Source organism: Staurois parvus, unplaced genomic scaffold (assembly GCF_062004578.1).
Source record: "Staurois parvus isolate SC_StPar_1 unplaced genomic scaffold, SC_StPar_1.0 ptg000564l, whole genome shotgun sequence".
Taxonomy (NCBI): Eukaryota; Metazoa; Chordata; class Amphibia; order Anura; family Ranidae; genus Staurois; species Staurois parvus.
In genome coordinates, this window is record NW_028318360.1 from 7,466,222 (window position 1) to 7,485,737 (window position 19,516).

Here is a 19,516-nt window from a genome sequence, read left to right on the forward strand (position 1 = left end):
CACTGATTGAACTATGGCTGGTTCTTTGGGAAATGGACAGAATTAGCACAGTGTATGGCCAGCTTTACTCTATTCACCTTTTAACAATCCCTAAAAACTCAAATCTCTTTAGGAAAGCCTATCCCGCCTCTACCAAACAACTGAAGTTTTACTTTCTCCATCAACTCATATCACCTACCCCTCCCTTTTAGATTATAAGCTGTCATGATCAGGGCCCTTCAAACTCTCTTGTCTTGAATTGTATTGTAACTGTACTGTCTCCCTGTCTATCAAAGGTGCTGCACAAACAGTTGGTACTATATAAATCCCCTATAATAATAATACAGGAATATAAAGTGAAAAAAAGGTGTAGGACTTTAGGTGGCGTTTAAAATGAGTTCCACCAAAAAAATATGAAAACGCCTTCTGTATATTGTTAAGGCCTCTTTAAAATGGGTGGACTGATCTGGTCTGCCTGTCCATTTTTCAGGCGGACCTGGTCGGACCATTCATTGTTCTCTATGGAGAGGCGGATGATCCATTCCCTATGGTCCGGGGGCCGGACCAAGAGTAGATGAATGATGTGTATGTGTCATCCATAGTAAGTATAGTAATAATCCCCCATATAGTAATTCATCCCCCATATAGTAATTCATCCCCCATAGTAATTCATCCCCCATATAGTAATTCATCCCCCATAGTAATCCATCCCCCATATAGTAATTCATCCCCCATATAGTAATTCATCCCCCATATAGTAATTCATCCCCCATATAGTAATTCATCCCCCCTATAGTAATTCATCCCCCCTATAGTAATTCATCCCCCATAGTAATTCATCCCCCCTATAGTAATTCATCCCCCATATAGTAATTCATTCCCCATATTAATTCATCCCCCATATTAAGTCCCCAAGTCCCCCCTGTGTCAATTCACTTACCTTTGCTCCGCGCGTTCCTCTCGCCGTGTTCCCGCGCCATTCCGGTGTAGCATGAAAATCTGTCTCCTATGAGGATCTGTCCCCCTCGACGTATCTGCGCATGTGCCAGTTTCAGGCATTAGCAGCCGATCGGTGATCTCCGGCACATGCGTAGATACGTCGAGGGGGACAGATCCTCATAGGAGACAGATTTTCATGCTACACCGGTCTTCAGGGCGGACTGTGAGAGGAGCCTAGCGGGAGCCTAGCTCCGCGGGCTGGATTAAAAGGTCCGCCGGGCCGTATACGGCCCGCGGGCCGTAGTTTGCCCATTGCTGGTCTAGGACCAGGAATTGCTGCCAGCTGATTGCTTGCACCTCCACTATTATGGTAACTGCTACACAGCCACACAGTACTGGGAAATGGATGAAGAAGTAAGCGTAGACCAAAATGACTAATCTGAGAGAATGTGACCACTTTATAATGTCCATGGTGAGGAATTTAGTGGGTGATATGTAATCCATTGCAGCCAGTATTTAAGTAGTCCCGTATTCATCAAATCTGCTGCTGAAGTAGAAAGCAACCAATCACACTGTGTGTTGTGCTACCGTTTAGGTAGTAACTGTACCTGCTATTCTAATCACACAGACCCAAGAATTGTTTCATCCTAGCTGAACAGTTATGAAATATCAACGGGATTTTACTACTCGTCCACAAATGAATATGTACAACACATTACTCTTGCCTGATCTAAGATGTTTATACAACTGGATATTTTTAGTGCCTACTATATTGTTATCCACTAATGAGTAATCTGTAATGATAATGTTGTATTCTGTGGTGTAAACTATGTAATGTAATCCATTCATTTTCTGCAGGTTTGCAATGTTTCACAATGTTCGGATCCCACAAGAAAACCTTCTGAATGGCACTGGAGATATTACCTCTAGTGGGACCTACACAAGTAGATATAAGGTACACGTGGTACATTTTTATAGGTCCTTAGCCATTTTCCATCCTTTTATTATTTGTAAAATGTATCAATGGCATCATCCTTTGACAATATGTAAAAAAAAAATGTATCAATGACAATCCTTTTGCAATGCACCCCTCTTTAAAGTGAACCTGTAAGCACATTAAAGTATTTACATATTCTGATGAAGCAAGTAAAGCAAGTTTTCTGTAGCTAAAGGCATTGTGGAGAAATTCAGCTTCAATGTTAACACATAATCACTGAAATCTCAGCTATTTGTTATGGATAGCATAATCTTGGCATCCTGCCAGCCTTTTAATGTAAACATTTAGCTTTTAGAAACGGACTGAAACCCAGCTTAGACTGCTTGTTTGGATCTTTGAGGATGGTGCCTGCACATTGGCTCTGTTGTTCCCTAACTAGACATGTATGATTCTTTTCTGTACGAATCTAAATGTTTGTTATTCAGAGATTCAGATGTATCCAAATCTCCGAATATCAACAGTAAAGAATTTTAATGAATCCAAAATACATTTTAATGGGACAACAAATTTCATTTGGATGTTTAAGTCATCCGAAATAAAAAAAATGATTTTCATTGCTGCATTAACCATTAGCCGCCCGGCCAATGGCCGTTTGGTGGCCGGCAAAATCCTTCAGCGTTCCGGGTGGACGCCATATGGTGTGACAGTATGTTAAAAAATAATTAAATAATAAATGAAAATATTTTTTTTTAATTTTTTAATTTTTTAATTTTCCGAAAAATTATTACAAAAAAAATTCAACTTCAAAAAAACGCCATGCCTCTTATAAAGTACGTCGGACTGTCTACTTTGCAAAAAGGGGTCATTTGGGGGATATCTGTACTATTCTGATATTCTTGGACCTCAAGAAATTAGATTGGCCGTCAGTACTTCAGGATTGATCAATATTCAGATCTATACCATAGTTTGTGAACTCTTTAACTTTCCTACAAACTAAAAAATACATCCTAATTTGGATTATTTTCACCAAAGACATGTAGCAGAATACATCTCGGCCTAAATTTATGAAGAACAATTATTTATTTGCAAACTTTTATAACAGAAACAAAGAAAAACGTGTTTTTTTTCCAAACTTTTCGGTCTTTTTTTGTTAATTTAGCAAACAATAAAAACCCCAGTGGTGCTTAAATACCACCAAAAGAAAGCTCTAGTTGTGTGAAGAAAATGATAAAATTTTAGTTTGGGTACAGTGTTGTATGACCGCGCAATTGTCATTCAAAGTGTGAGAGCTCTGAGACCTGAAAAATGGCCTGGGAGGAAAGGGGGTAAAAGTGCCCGGTATAGAAGTGGTTAATAGCTGGTTGTTAAGGGGGCTTCCAGATTCCCATAAACTCCCCGCCCACAGACCCCCACAACCACTGCCCAGGGATATGGGGAAGAGGCCCTTGTCTTCATTAACATGGAGGCAAGGTCCCCCTCCCATGTTGAGGGCATGTGACATGGTACACTTCATGGGGGGGGCTTTTTCTGGCCTGCCAGGATGCATGCTCGGATAAGGGTCTGGTATAGATTGAGGGGACCCCCTTGCTGTTTTTTTTTTCATTTTATAATGCCAGCACTTGTCTGCTTACACGCTGCTGTCAGTGGGGAATCTCGCTGACAGCAGATGAGTAATAGTTGTTAGGAACATGGCCAGCTGGCTGCTCCTTAACAATTAACTGCAATTCTTCAAAATAAATGCAGATCAGATCTGAAAATATTGAATCCATCTGATAAAATTAATATAATAAACAAATGCCGAAGATACGATACAAATCCCAAAAACAAATTTGTTCAACATAACGAATATGATGAAATGAAATTCTTAGATTAACGAATGAATCTAAAAAATTGAAAATTTCATCCGCACATGTCTATACTGCTTGTGCTTGTTTACATGAGCAGCACACTCTGAAAAGCAATGTCAAAAATCAACAATGGATTACTTTTTAGAGAGTGATAGCGTAGTGGCTACCAGGCATTGATGAGGTGATACTTGCCCACCATATGCAACCTGCTGTATTAATTTTTCCACAGCATGGCCAGGGCATTGTATACTAGTATGGCCGCTGGCCATAAAAACTTGCAACTGGGCAGTTGGGGGTGGTAAAGCCGCAGCTCATCTGCCTATTTTTACCAGCACCATGTAAAATAGGCCTTTGGAATGTGTTAGGTCAGGTCAGGTTCACTATAATGTTATGCACCCTACATCTGTTTGTTGCGTGTCTTCCTTTAGGATCCAAAGCAGCGTCTTGGAGCATCTCTGGGTACACTTTCCAGTGGCAGAGTCTCAATAATTGGAATGACAGTGGTGAATTTAAAACTTGCTGTGTCCATCGCCATCCGGTTCTCTGCAACCCGCCGTCAGTTTGGACCAACAGAAAGGGAAGAAATACCAGTACTTGAGTATCAGTTACAGGTAAATAACCAGCTATGTCTGTATTATAAAAACAAGAGAGAAGAAAACGGTATGTGCGGCTAATAACATCCAATCACAACAGCAAAATAACATATGCAATCTAATAGGTTGATACTGGCAAACATGCACTTGTCTCATACAATGTTTATAGAAAAAGATGTTTACTGCATGATTTCTTTGTACTTAGCAGTTAGAATTTTATAGTTTGTGTTTTTTAATCTGAACTCAATGCAAACAACTAAATACACCAAAAAATACATTTATGCAGTCTGTTTTTCCTGTAAAAGAATTTGTATTTCTGTCCATCCAGTTCTGCCACACAGCACAGCCCTGTCGCTCTTCCACACAGCACAGCTCTGTCGCTCTGCCACACAGCACAGCCCTGTCTGGCAGGGCAGGGGACCTGATTTTTTTTTCTTTTTTGGAGACCCAATTTTTTCCTTTTGCAGTTCGGTAACACTTATATGTCTTCTCCCTGCTCCAGCCTGTGATTGGGCAATGAAACAGCACACTGTTGAGCTCATCTCTCTGTCGCTGTGTACTCTTATGCTCCTTACACTGCAGCATAACTGACTCCTAGTGCTGATTCTTTCTCTCCTAGTCAGAGCTCTTTTGTGATGGGGTGGCAACAATGCTGCACTGCTCCTAAATTCAAAGTAGAGTTGCCACTCTCATATAGCCTGTGTAGACTTGCATTATAAAAACAAAAGTGTGAATCAATCTGCACAGTGCCACATAAAACAAACACAAATATAAACACTCTGATGACTGAGTTGCATCTAAAACACTGTTAAGGCTGGGTTCACACTGATGCGGTGCGGAATTTTCAGCGTTTTCTGTGCGAATTCTCCACCGCATCAGAAACGCACCCCGTTCATGCAAACTGATGCGGGTGTGTATGTTAAGTTAACAACACCCCGAAATCGGTCTGCAAAACGCAGTGCAATGTGCAGAATCGGATCACATAGGTGTGAATACACATGCGCTCCGATTCTAGCGCGGACCCAAAAAAGGGTCCTGCACCTTTTTGGTGCGGTTCGATTTGAGCCATACAAAATGTATGGCTCCAATCGCACCGCACACAATTCACATGTGATTTGCACAGGAATGCAATTAGTGTGAACCTAGCCTAAGAGTGGATTCATTTCATTCCCCATGTAGTAGTACGGCTTCAAATAATATACATGTGCATACAAAATATTCAAATATCTAAAACAAATGATGGAAAGTCCAATGTCCCAAATGTGACTGATCACCAGTGTTTTGGTGTTCAGAGTCACATTTTGCACATTGGACTTTTGATCATTTGTTTTAGGCTTGCATTATAGTGGATTGAAAAAAGTTACAAGAGGCATTGCTGTTACCATTGTCACTACTGATTCACAAGCTTGTTGCTTGTTAGGCTAGGTGCACACCTATGCAGGTTGCGTTTCAGCCGTTTCTGCATTGCATTTTGCGTTGCATTTTTGCACCTGCGTTTTTGATGAGTTTTGCAGGGTTTTTTTTTTTTCATTTTTTAATTTTTCTTGTTGCTAGGCAGATTTAAAGGGCAAAACACATAAAATGGCAAAAACACAGCAAAAAATGCAATACATGCTTTTCTGCAGCATTTCCATTGAAGTCTATAGAACCAAAGCGCAACTTTTTGTGTTAAAAGAAAGTCCCTGACCCTTTCCAGAAACCTCACCAGGTGAAAACACGCAGATGTGAACATTTCCTGTAGGAAATCATGTTAAATGGACTGTACTGCGTTTCTGCAAATCGCTTAGGTGTGAAGCTAGGGTTAGTCAGCACTTAGCCACAGATTGACAGCACTGCGTTTGTTGATGAAACCCTTCCACTGTAAGTTGGAAGAAACCATAGTTCTCACACATGCAGGACTTCAAACATGTATGCCTTTGTTCATTTCCATCTCAATGTGGATTGATGGGACTAGTAGTTTATAAAGAGAGATAACATTGTTTATGCTGTCTTCTATCAGTTTTCTATGACCAACCTTATATAGCATGCTGAACAGTAGGAGATCAATTGATTCCCCCAGCCACGCTAACCGTTAGGATATCAGGATAGAGGAATCTCTACTGTTGGCTGTTGTATTCAGGCAGCCACGACACCCTCAGATGCATGAATACTTGAACAGTGACTGTATCTGATAATTTTCCACTGGGCTCAATTGATTTTTCAATCAACTTTTGTTGAGCCAGGTGTTGCTTGCAGAGGCAGAAACAGGCGAATTGTCACATTTGAACTATCAAGAGTTTCAAGCATAAAACAGAATACCCCTTTAAGGACTACATTCACTTACAGTGGAATTTCACTCTCTCAGTCAGCATTTAAAATCCTTATGCTTTTAGCAATAATAAATAGATAGTTACATAGTTAGTCTGGCTGAAAAAAAAACATTAAAAAAAAAAAAAAAGAATCCTAAACCCACAGTTGATCCAGAGGAAGGCAAAAAAACCAGCAAAGCATGATCCAATTTGCTCCTGCAGGGAAATTCCTCCTGATCCCCCGAGAGGCAATCGAATATTCCCTGGATCAACTTTACCTATAAATGTTAGTATCCAGTTATATTCTGTGCATCCAAGAAAGAATCCAGGCCTTTTTTAAAACAATCCACTGAGCTGGCCAGAACCAACTCTTGAGGGAGTCTATTCCACATTTTCACAGCTCTCACTGTGAAGAAACCTTTCCGTGTTTGGAGATTAAATTTCTTTTCCTCCAGATGTAAAGAGTGCCCCCTTGTCCTCTGTGATGATCTCAGGGTGAATAGCTCTACACCGAGTTCACTATATGAACCACTGATGTATTTATACATGGTGATCATATCCCCCCTTAATCCCCTCTTCTCAAGAGAGAATAAATTCAGTTCCTCTAATCTTTCCTCATAGCTGATCTCCTCCATGCCTCTTATCAGTTTGGTTGCCCTTCTCTGTACTTTCTCCAGTTCTCCAATGTTCTTTTTGTGAATTGGTGCCCAAATAGATAGGAAACTATATTATATTTACTTTTTTTTTAACTTTTCTTCAGTTACTTCCTGGTTTCTATGCCTAGGCAAATGATGTCATACATCTCAGGAGTCTTTGGGAGGGGGGAGGTGTTCTCTAATCTAAGCATACCCTCCTGCCTGCAATCCTGAACTAAGGGCAGAGGGATTTGCTACATTAATCATCTGCCCTTACTCAAGATGGCCATGGCCAGACATGCTAGGTGGTGCTTTTCAAAGTTATTTTCAAGCAAAACAAAGCATGGAGACATGGATGGATGGGTGAATATGAAGAATGAAATGAATAGCGTTTTTGGTTTGAGGTGCTCAGATACAGTGTAGTTCCACTTTAAGCTAGGATCCTCTTTATTGCACTTATGTATTGTTTTCATGGTGTATCTCTGCTTAATGCATACTGTATTTGCACTTTTAATTACAGCAATGGAGATTGATCCCTTACCTGGCGGCTGCCTATGCTCTGGATCATTTCTCAAAGAGCTTCTTCATGAATTTAATTGAACTTCAGATTGGAGTTCTCATGAAAGACAGAAGCCCCAGACAGGTAATGTACTATGTAATAAACTCTTAATGCCTTAAAGTAGAACTGTAGCAATTGTTTTTTTTTTTTTTAATTTTAGATAGAGAAAGGGAAGGTTCTAACCCCTGTCAGATTTTTTTTCACCATCTGTCTCTCATTGAGGAGATTTCCCTTCACATCCTGTCCCATAGCCTAACAGGAAGTGAGAGGAAATCCCTTCAAATTAGGGTAATTCTTTGGGGACCCCCAGGTCACCAGAACTAGTGTCTCCATTGGAAAATTTCCCCTCTATTACTTTTCTGGGGACAACCCAAAATTCAGGGTTTTCTTTTCAATGATAATGGTAAACAGGACAAATAAAGAGGGTGAATCTCCCTAACGGGGACACAGACAGCAATACAAACTAACAGGTGTCTCCACTCTATCCAAAACTAAAAAAGTTTTGCCTTTAGTTATACTTTAAAATATTCTGACCCTAACTTCCTCGAATCAATAATCTGGTATGTATTAATGTAATGATCTGTCCTTACTACTTTTTAAAAACATGATTTTACTTATTTTATTTAAATAAGGAGACACAGTCACCTTGCCTGTGCAGAGCAAAATGACAGTGTCTCTGTAAAACCATCACCCACTCCCATCACGCTTAAGCGTAGTTCACACTAGCTTTTAAAGCAGGCGATTGAGGTGTGCTTTTAACATTCCTCAAACGCCTATGCAAATGATACTATGGGCAGCACACAGTACTTTTCACATTAGCAAAACATGGATTGCTAGCGTCGCGTCACTTCAAAAATGAAGCCTCATGTTCGAGTCAGGAGGAGTTGAAGCAATTCAACGCCTCCCATTGAAGTCTATGGTGACACTGGCAGATGTTTGGGAGGCGTTTGCGGGGCGTTAATACCATTAGAGTTTATTATAGGCATTTGTAGTGTGGTTTTAACGCTTGTAATACGCCTATAAAACACCTCAAAACCATGCATAGGACATTTGAGGAGCATTTTTAACACTTGAAGAACGCCCATACTAAAGCTCATTAACGCCTGTGTAACGCTATAGGGGCGTTTTTGCAAAGTTAGAAATTTAGTCAAGTGTGAACAAGCCCTTATTCTCACTTTGCCTATGCTCCCTCGCTGTTGCTTCTTCACTTTCCAAAGGGAAGAAGGTCACATGGTCCTTTCTACCCAGAAGTGTCAGGTAGTCTCACAAACATTTTATACAGGTGCACTTGTGACACAGGATACACAGAATATTAGGAGATTCAAAAGAGATGCTACAACAGAAGCTATCTGCCTTCAGACAGTCTCTCTTGAATTGAAACTCCATAAGATCCATCTGAACAGGAGGAGTCACTCCTGATTGAGGGGACAAATCACTCCTGACTGAGGGGACGAGTCACTCCTGACTGAGGGGAGGAATCACTCCTGACTGAGGGGAGGAATCACTCCTGACTGAGGGGACGAGTCACTCCTGACTGAGGGGAGGAATCACTCCTGACTGAGGGGAGGAGTCACTCCTGACTGAGGGGAGGAATCACTCCTGACTGAGGGGAGGAATCACTCCTGACTGAGGGGACGAGTCACTCCTGACTGAGGGGAGGAATCACTCCTGACTGAGGGGAGGAATCACTCCTGACTGAGGGGAGGAATCACTCCTGACTGAGGGGAGGAATCACTCCTGACTGAGGGGAGGAATCACTCCTGACCGAGGGGAGGAATCACTCCTGACCGAGGGGAGGAATCACTCCTGACCGAGGGGAGGAATCACTCCTGACCGAGGGGAGGAATCACTCCTGACTGAGGGGACAAATCACTCCTGACTGAGGGGACGATTCACTCCTGACTGAGGGGAGGAATCACTCCTGACCTAGGAGACGAGTCACTGCTGACTGAGGGGACGAGTCACTGCTGACTGAGGGGACAAGTCACTCCTGACCAGGGGCGGACTGACCATTCGGGCACTCCCCGAGGGCCCAGGGTCAGTAAGGGGCCCCATGAGATGCCCCTAGTACCTTTCGTAGACTTTTTGGGGTGTAGTTTGAGTGTGGGTGAGGCACAGGGGCCCCATGATCCCCTATTGCCTGGGTGCCCCATGAGTTGTCAGTCCATCCCTGCTCTTGACTGAGGGGAGGAATCACTCCTGACTGAGGGGACGAGTCACTCCTGACTGAGGGGACGAGTCACTCCTGACTCCTTTAATGGTGTGTAAAAAATAAACTTGTGCTGTATTTAGCAGGATTTTTAGTAAAGCAACTAAAGCTAATTTATTAAATATTCAAACACGAGCTTGGAGCTTCATCGGAAAAGTAATTATGTATTATTTGACATTTATCGACACAGAAAAGGACCATCTTTACCCACACAGGAGCCTGTTAGGCCTCTTGTACACTTGAGCTCCTTAACAACCCACTAGCTGCTAAATGCCGGCAAGAAAAAACGTAAAACCCTGGCAAAAAACAATAATGTCAGCGTTTTTTATCCTGTGTTTTCTGTCATTTTTTAAAGCTCCTAGTGTGCATGGAGACTCAAACAGTCTTTCTTGACAACATGCAAGTCCTTGTCTGTCTTCAGCTGCCCTTCTTTTTCTTTTTTAGTGTCCTTGAATTGGTGTCTGCTTGTCTTTATAAAACAATTTATCTGTGTGTACAGTAAAGACAGCTATGTGTGCGACACTATCATGTTCTCTGCATTCCTTTTGGTGTCCTGTACCTGGAAAGTAGGAATGTTCTAGTGCTGTAAATAGTCCGTGTGGTGCATACAGTACACTGACAGGTTTTTGGACCATTCTCAGGTTCTTTGTCAAGTGAGATTAAGTGAGATTAAATATAAATCCCAGTAATCAGTGTGTTGTCATAGTAACCACAACTATATACTGAATGGTAACAATTTTATGCTACAAAATGTCAGTTTTTTTATTCCTAGAAACATAGTCACACTGCAATCACAGATTCATTTAGAAGAGCCGTTAACATGAACCTGACGGCTGTGTAAATAAATGGCTGGCGTGTTACCAAATACACTAACAGTATGTTTTGAAAAATAATTGTACCTTTTACAACTTAGAGTTCATTCAGACATGCACTAGGACCCATCCTCCATGCTAAGGCGTTTTTGATGTGTGTGCATCCACCTCAGAACTGCGTACAGGCAATCCATAGAAGTGGATGCAGAGGCAGTAACGGAATGGACAGTCATGTGTAAATATTTGACATGAAGGCAGGAACAAGTGCAAGGATCCAATCGCACAGTGTCTGCATTCGGATCTTTGCACCCACCCCTGCCCGCAAATTTTGACATGTGACTGTGTTCATGCAGCCCCTGCACCTGCATCCACTTCTATGGACTGCCTGCTCGCAATTCTGAGGTGGATGCACACACAGCAAAAATCCGTTCTGCATAGAGGACAGGTCTCAGCACCCATCTGAATGAGCCCTAATAAGCCAAAAGAGGCCCAACCTGGGAGAATAATGGAAGGGGGGGGAGCATTTCCATAATCTCCTCTCACCCAGTGATCAGACTTCAACATTGTACCTTGAAGCAAGTTGTAGCAAGGTGAGAGGCTTTAGTAGTGAAGCTGATCCGTGAAAAGCCTAATTTACATCTTCACATATTAGGTGTGTGAGTTGTATGTGCCTTCTGCAATTTTACAGTGTTTTGCATCCTTTCCCATTGAATTGTGTTTTATGCACTTTTTACTAGAAACCATATCAAAGGTGCAACAAACAGGACATTTTCTCCAGTAGTGTAGTATAAAGTGAAGATATTAGGAGAATACAACAGTGTGTCTTTAAAGTGATACTAAACATACAATATATAATTGTCATTATTCCTTCTATTTATGTATAAAGATCATGCCACTATTTTATTTAATTTAATATAAAAATCATCTGAGTGCCATATTTAACCCTTTCGCTGCCAGGCCCGCACGTTGTATGGTACAGCAGGGGGGGTTTACACACAGTCCGGGATTGCATGAAAAACTGACAGGTAGACTTCTGGATTGCATCCATACTCCCCTGATAGCGCCCCACCCCTTTCTGTCCTTTGTGATGGAAAAAAAAAAGTTAAAGCAGAGTTCCACTCGCCCTGTCAAAAAAAAAAACCTGTAACTTCTGACTTTTAAAAAACAGCCACTTACCTGTCCCTCGGGCCTGTGGTGTGTCCCCCGCAGGCCGTTTCACCGGCCGTCCTGTATTCCAGCAGGCCGGCATCTTCAGTGTGGGCACCTGGGTGTGATAGCTTGCGGCTTCACAGCCGGGTACCCAGTGTGCATGCGCAAGTAGCGCTGCGCTTCATGAACGGTCCTGTAGTCTTCAGAGACCTGTCACGTCCCACAAGACTACAGGGAGGGAGGACACCTTCTGTTTCCGATCGCCTAGGCAAGTGGGAGCGGTTAGCTGTCAAATTCAGGAACCACTCCCCCCCCGCCCCCCAAAGGTGCCAGTCCTTAATGGGGAGCAGTCCTTAAAGCGGAACTTGGGCCCCCCACCCAAAGTGACTCCCGTCACAGCTGACATCTGCAGGGACATGTCCGGGTGAATGCCGACAGCCAAAAGACATGTCCAGGCGAAAGCCGACAGCCAAAGGACATGTCCGGGTGAAAGCCGACATCTGCAGGAACATGTCCGGGTGAAAGTCGACAGCCAAAGGACATGTCCAGGTGAAAGCCGACATCTGCAGGAACATGTCCAGGCGAAAGTCGACAGCCAAAGGACATGTCCGGGCGAAAGCTGATATCTGCAGAAACATATCGGGGCAAAAGCCGACAGCCAAAGGACATGTCCGGGCGGAAGCTGAAAATCTGCAGGGACATGTCCGGCTGAAAGCCGACAGCTGATGGGGCACCTGATGTGGAGATGAGGCCCTTGTCTGCATCAGCATGGGGACAAGGTGCCTTGCAAGATGGGGTTTCCTTTCCCCCTCTCACACCGTGGCCTCCCGGTGTTGAAGTTATGTGGCCAGCCAGGGTTCAGAAGGGAATGGGTTCCATACTCACTGCCCTGTTTTTTGCCTCTCTGAGTGAGAGATTCCCAGTGAGAGATAGCGTCAAGGCTGCATCATGTAATCGTCAGGACACGAGGCGTTCCTCATCTTTAGTGTTGGGCTATATGTTCGAGTCGAATGTTAGTCGACACGAACATCGGCCGTACGTGTGTTCTGCGAAAACAAAAACGGTAATTAGTTCCCTATGACTCAATCAACCTTTCAATTTAAAACAAAAGTTTCCAGCTTCATCAGTTGTGGCACTTTATTCCAATTTTCTTTGCATACATTGTGCACGTGAATTGTCATATTGAGAGAATAGTATTTCTATGAGATACAATGAATTCTGCGAGTTTGCGTTTTAGCGTGTGGTTTTAATAAACATTTCAAAGTATGTACTCTGTCACTACCAAATAAGGTTGTAGTTTTTCTTGAATAGATACATTTAGAAAATGATCCATCAACCCAAGTGTGCAATTAGATTTAACCGCATACCAAAGTGTGTTTCAGTATGCATCACAGTATAATTTGAGTCAAAGTGCCTTAACAGGGAGAAAAACAAGGTAGGCAAGATTTAACTGTCTACATGTCTAGGAATATTCCAGTGAACTTTGGTAATAGCTGATGCTGTTTGAAAAAAACGTGAATCACTTGCTGTTTATACTGTAGTAGTCCCAGTGGTTTGAAAATACCAGCTGCCAAATCACATTAGTTGCTGTCTCCAACATGAAGGTTTTCCAGGTGATAGAGCTGCCTGATGTATTCTGAACGCTGACCTGCCTTATACAATAGATAGATGGACTTTTACTGAAACCATTGTGACTTTATGGCTGGCTAGCACAGTATTATACAAAAGAGCATGTAATGAAAAGTAGGGCCTATTGACACCAGTGCACCACAATAACATGTACATTACACGTGTTGGTGCTCTCAGTTTCCATTCATTCTAAATGGTAACTCAGTGCAGTGAAACACAGCTAGAGGCAATGCTATACCTTGCACTGCAGTGTGCCTCGAAATGCTGCATGCATGATTTTTTTTTTCCACTGTGGTGCATTAGGCAGCACTTTCATAATGTGAAACACACTAACTTGCACCTCAACACACATGCTGACACAATGCAGAGGATCCCGACAATAATCTTAGGATCCAATCAGATATCTGACCAGTAGCTGGCTCGGCCTTTCAGCATGCCGCTGAGAGCCTGAGCCAGCCGCTGCCGCCCACTCCACAGCCCAGGGCTCCAATGAGCACTGGAGCGGCAGAGCAGACAGCTGGTGTCTGACATTCACCTCTGCTCACTGAAGACCGAGAACTGCGGTCTATGATCACTCCATTCTCGAAGTAGGGGCAGTGGGGGATAGCTGCAGCATCGGATCCATGTTGAAGCCATCTAGGTGAGTATAAATGATTGGTGTTTTTTTAGATTCCCACACTTCTCTTTTAATCTCTCATAAATTCTGAATGATCTCAGAAGAATCCTAAACCAATGTCATACTGGTGCTATTGACTCAAGCCCAACACATTAGCCTTAAGGATTAAGTCTTAAAGGAAAAGTGTGAAATTCTAAAAAAATAAACACACATCCTCACCTCCATGCTGAAGCATCGGTTTGATACTGCAGCTGTTCCCTGCTGGATCTAAACCCAAGAACTCAACGATCACATGACCGCTGATCACTCAGTTCTCCGTCTATGCTGAGCAGAGAGCAATGACTGTCAGTCATCACTCTCTGCTCTGCCCCTCCAGCATTGGAGAGCCAGGCTGGGGAGGGGGCAGGAGTGGCTGGGGAGGGCTCTTAGCCTATCAGTTATCTGGATGGATCCCGACATTATTCTTGGGATCCTTCCAGAGCCTAAAGCAGTTTGGTGAAGTCAACTTGACAGCAGGCTTTCGCTCACTGTCAGCTGATTCTGGGTCACAGGAGATCACAAGTAATTGTACTCCTGTGACCATGGGTGTAGCATCAGGGGCTGCAATTGCGACTCCCTCCCATGCTCCAGGGGGCCCGGGCAGCTGCTGAAGGTCCAGTACAGTGATTCTGCACTGAACCTGCAACCACTCTGTGTACCAAAAGTCAGATCCCTCACGCTGTGACTGCCCCAGGAAAGCAAAATATTTGTTTTCAGGAAGCCTGCAATCAGCAGTAGAAACGGAGGGTGGTAGTGGGAGGGTTCACACTACGACTCTGCCTGTAACCCAGAAATTAAGTATAGCCATAGCTTGGTCATACTTCTCTTTTATAGTTTGGTAAGTTAAGTGTTATAGTTATAGTTGAAGGATAGAGATATGTGTTAATAAAAAAGTTGTTATACGGAAAGACATGGGTGTTTACAGTAAAATTCCATTTTTGCATTGAAAAGTCTACACCCAAATGTACCAAACTGGGCTGCTAGTGCCTAAAAATACTCATGCCATCAAGAGCTTGTATCAGACTTTGCTTTGGTTAGCACCTCATCCTCTGGCCTCTACTGCAACGTTAGGACTTAAAATTCTTTAGTTTGTTTGATAGTCCTCAGAAACACCAGTTTGTACACGGTAAACCCCATTGATCAAAGTGTTTGAATCATGAACTGAATCATCAACTGCCTTGTGCCCATAACTGTCACTCTTTCATTCTTCCATTCTGCTCTGGGGTAATGGAAGTAATTTGATATCTTGCTGTGGACAAGGAAGACAATTATTTCTTTAGACATTATGACAAAATGGGCATAGCTTCAGAAACTGTATAAGAAAGTGATAATACATGCACCAGGAATAAATTATTTTCTGTACATGCAAATTATTATGTCAAAGGCACCCTGCGGTCAGCACTGCAAAGCACCGGTCACTTTAATTTCCTCCTCTTCAGTTGCACATACTTACCTTTCTTTCTCTCCCTCACCTATTTGTTCAGCCCTTCAGAGCACAGACAGTTCTTGTAAGCTTTGAGAACCTTTCAGTTGGAGATTACACAAGACTAAAGGTTATCATGGACCTGATATGACAATGATGGGCAATCACCAAGCATCAGTGTCGTGACAAGGACTGAGTTACATGCTGCCGATGACTGAACAGAGTGAAAGAACGATGAGTGTGCTGTTAGGGAGAAGACATTGATGCAAACCTGTCCTAGTAGGTTGTAGCTCTGAGGAAGGGGATGCGTCCCATGAAACGTGTATGTTTATCATGTGCTTGACTGAATAGGCAGTGTGATGTCACCCCTATGCTGGATCAGATAATGTAATGCAATATACTTGATTAACAGTAATTCTGTATGTGTTTTTGCATGTGAATTTTTTTTTTCCTTATAATTAACAATTTTTATTACATTTCAGCCCGGGATCACACTGATGCAGTGTGGAATTTGCAGCAGGTTCTGTACAAATTCCGCACTGCATCACAATTTTCCCCAGTTCATGCGAACCACTGCGGGTGTGTATGTTAAGTTAACAATACCCCGAAATTGGTCCGCAAAATGCAGTGCGATATGCAGAATCAGATCACATAGGTGTGAATACCCATGCGATCAGATTCTAGTGCAGACCAAAAAAAGGGTCCTGCGCTTTTTTAGTGCGGATGAGGTGCAATTTGAGCCCAATTGCACTGCATAGATTCGCATGTGATTTGCAGAGGAATGCGGCGCGGTTCCTGTGTGAATCACATGCGATATGCCACACCACAGAAGTGTGAACCCAGGCTCAAAGAAAAACACTTTGCACAGCATTTTATAAAAACACAGTAAGCAAGCACCATACACAGGCGGATAGGATAAGTAACAAAGTCCAACGGTCAGTAAACCAGTTATCAGTACTTATGGAGAAAATTCAACTTCGAAAATACAACCCAGGACCAAAAATGGTATGGGTAAAAAAAAACTCCACTCCACAGGCAGTCAGTTATTCAGATGGTATGTCTATCTTTACTATAAGCATGTTACAAAGTTTGACATCTCATTATTAAGAAAGGGCAGATATGAAAAGGGAAGGAAGTAGCCAAAAAGGAAAGAGATATTGAGCTCTCCACCCTCCGGAGCTGTAAGCTCCCTCCAGCCAAGAGAAACCGTAAACCATCCAAAGAAACCTATCACAGTAGGTCTTCAATATAACGCCAGAGCTCCCAAACCTTATTATACGTTATTAGTAAGGCGTGCCATAAGGGATTCCATGAGTTTCACATCTTTGATCCTGGCCTACAGCTCAACAGAGGAAAGTAGTTCTCTCTTTTTCCAGTGGAGCACCACCAAACAACGCACCGTGGTAAGAATGTGACGTGCCAGTTTTTAAGCAGTCTAAGAGTAGGCAGAAGTAGGCCGAGCCACAATACTTTGGGAACAAAAAAAGGAAAGCTCAAGTTGAATAGACACTGGAGTAAGTGGTGGACCAACTGGCAGTAGGCGTGTGAATTTTAAATACAGCTTGTTTGGTAGTGCACTAGGTGTTTGCGCCCTCTGTTTAAAGTTTAATGGACATCTTTGCTTAAAAGAAACCAACCTAAAAAAAAATGCCAGTAAAAGCACATAAAAAGTTAAGAATTATAAATGCTTACTTTTCAGAATGTGTTTTCTTTCCATCAGCCATTTTTTATTTACTTAATACATGCTTCTGAACTAGCTAGCAAATTTGGCTACTTTATGGCGCGTTCACACTAGCAGTTGGAGGGTAAAATCCTGCTCATGAGCCATGCTTTTACTTTGCTTCATGGCTGCGGCAGGAATTATACCCCCTTGTTGCTTTCGGCCATAGCGTCTGCCGAACACAACCTTTTGCAATGCACACAGTTGCGGCGCACTAGTATAGGGATCAAATGGTTAAAGCAGGTGGTAAGGAGGTGATACACCACTGTTCAAATGCTCTCTGAAGAGCTCTCCGAACATGGATTGCGCTTCAGTAAACAAAGCTAATGTGAGTGAGCCCTTTGGGAAAGCAATTTTTATAGAAGAGCCCCCTCTCTCTTGGACATCGTAGATTTCTCCCCTTTTGGAAGATACAGTTCAGGCCCAGCTCCCCTGCCCCACCCCTCAGCTCCATACATACTGTAACCTTTTATGAAATGGGGAGGAGCAAAGAAATAGTGTGACAGCTGTGAGTGACAGCTCTGAGTTTGCTGGGGCTGCTCACATCACATCCAAGATGATGGAGGCATGCAGCAGTCTCAGGTTTGGATGTCTACACAAGGGAGATTTTACAGGTAAATAACCTGAATAAAATATGTTCAATACAAATATAATCTTATGGGAAGATCACTGTTGGGAAGAATGGTCTGGTGACGGGGTCTTTTGAAAACACATTGATAACATTTTTTATATCAAGCTGACTTCTTATATAAGGAGATGATAAAATGGTATAAAAAGACTATTTTGTATAATGAATTACCCCATATTAACAAGTTATTCCTAAAAACTAAACCCAGCATTACTGGCGCCATATCCCGCTCCCCGTTGTTGGCAGTGCCCTCTAAACACAGCATCTGCAGGACACGTTCAGGTTTATAAACTGTTTCTCTTACAAAGCAGCTGAATTTGTTTATTCCTCAGAATCTGCCAAAGTCTGTTTTTAGCAGTCTGAATTCTAAATCCAATTTTCCTTTGAGTCTTCTTCCACATTAGTTTTGTCCTAAAATGTCTGAATTTAGGCAATTTAGTTTACAAATTGCTTGCACTTGGCTATTTTGCTGTGGAATTTGTGCTTCATAAAGAATTTTAAAATAAACTCAAATCTTCTATTTTTACACAGTAACAAACTATGTTGACCTCATTAGCTTAAAGCGGCACTAAATCCAAAACCAAAAATGTAATAAATTGCAGCCCACCGATCTTTCGAAGCGTTGGCTGCATTCTTTTCTATTCTTAGACTTTTTTCCTCTGTTTTCACCTGACCAGTAACACAGTTCCTTTATTAGAGTACCCTTACTTTGGATGAAGGAGCACAGTAAGCACAGCTGACAGTCACGGGCACAGAGAAATGCGGACCTGCGGATGGGTGCCATTAGTTCTAATGGCACGCCGCTCGCACTGGAAATCGCAACCGTACTGAGAACCGAGGTTCCCGTGCACCGTACCGAGAACCAAGGTTCCTGTGGACCGTACTGAGAACCGAGGTGCCCATGCAGGCTGTGTTTTCAGAAGAAGTGCAGGGACTTCTTCTCTACGTGTCATAGGGCACGGGAGTTCATTCAAATGAATGGGCTCTCATGCTCGTGCAAAACGCGGCCCGCACAGCCTTATATATGTGAACCGGGGGTCAAGGATGTTTTTTTGATACATGAACTGCTGCAGATGTTACCACGTACAGAGTGAGTAGGCTCAGGTTTTAAGCCCTCCCACAATTTTACTACATCCACAATTCACCGTAGCGTGCTGTGTGCGCTGCCTAACTATTTTCCCCCCAGGACAAAAAAAATATCTATGGTCCTGGGCAGCATTGTTTGAAGTTATGGTTGGAATGAAGGTCGAAATGTTTTCTGTGATTTTATCATATGTATTGTTGTTTTCAGGCTGAACTTGGCAAGGAGATCCATGCTCTGTCCTGTGCTGGAAAGCCCTTGGCCTCATGGACTGCACAGCAGGGGGCACAGGAATGCCGGGAAGCATGCGGAGGTCACGGCTTTCTAGCTAGTAAGTGATCAGAAAGAGGATTACTGTCAAAATAATGAGGCTTAGATATCACACCACTGTTTTACACCCAGCCAACAATCACTCAGTCTGGAAAAATTCCAG

The 19,516-nt window shown here is 42.7% G+C and overlaps 1 protein-coding gene across 1 annotated transcript in view; it reads left to right on the plus strand.

Moving 5' to 3' along the window:
* The window catches only part of ACOX3 (acyl-CoA oxidase 3, pristanoyl), a 170,252-nt gene that overhangs the window by 63,954 nt on the left and 86,782 nt on the right, over positions 1-19,516 (plus strand). The window contains exons 8-11 of the mRNA XM_089691574.1: positions 1,777-1,873; positions 4,131-4,313; positions 7,739-7,861; positions 19,294-19,414. Coding sequence (XP_089547700.1) covers positions 1,777-1,873; positions 4,131-4,313; positions 7,739-7,861; positions 19,294-19,414 — 524 coding nt within the window. The remainder of the gene's footprint in view (positions 1-1,776; positions 1,874-4,130; positions 4,314-7,738; positions 7,862-19,293; positions 19,415-19,516) is intronic.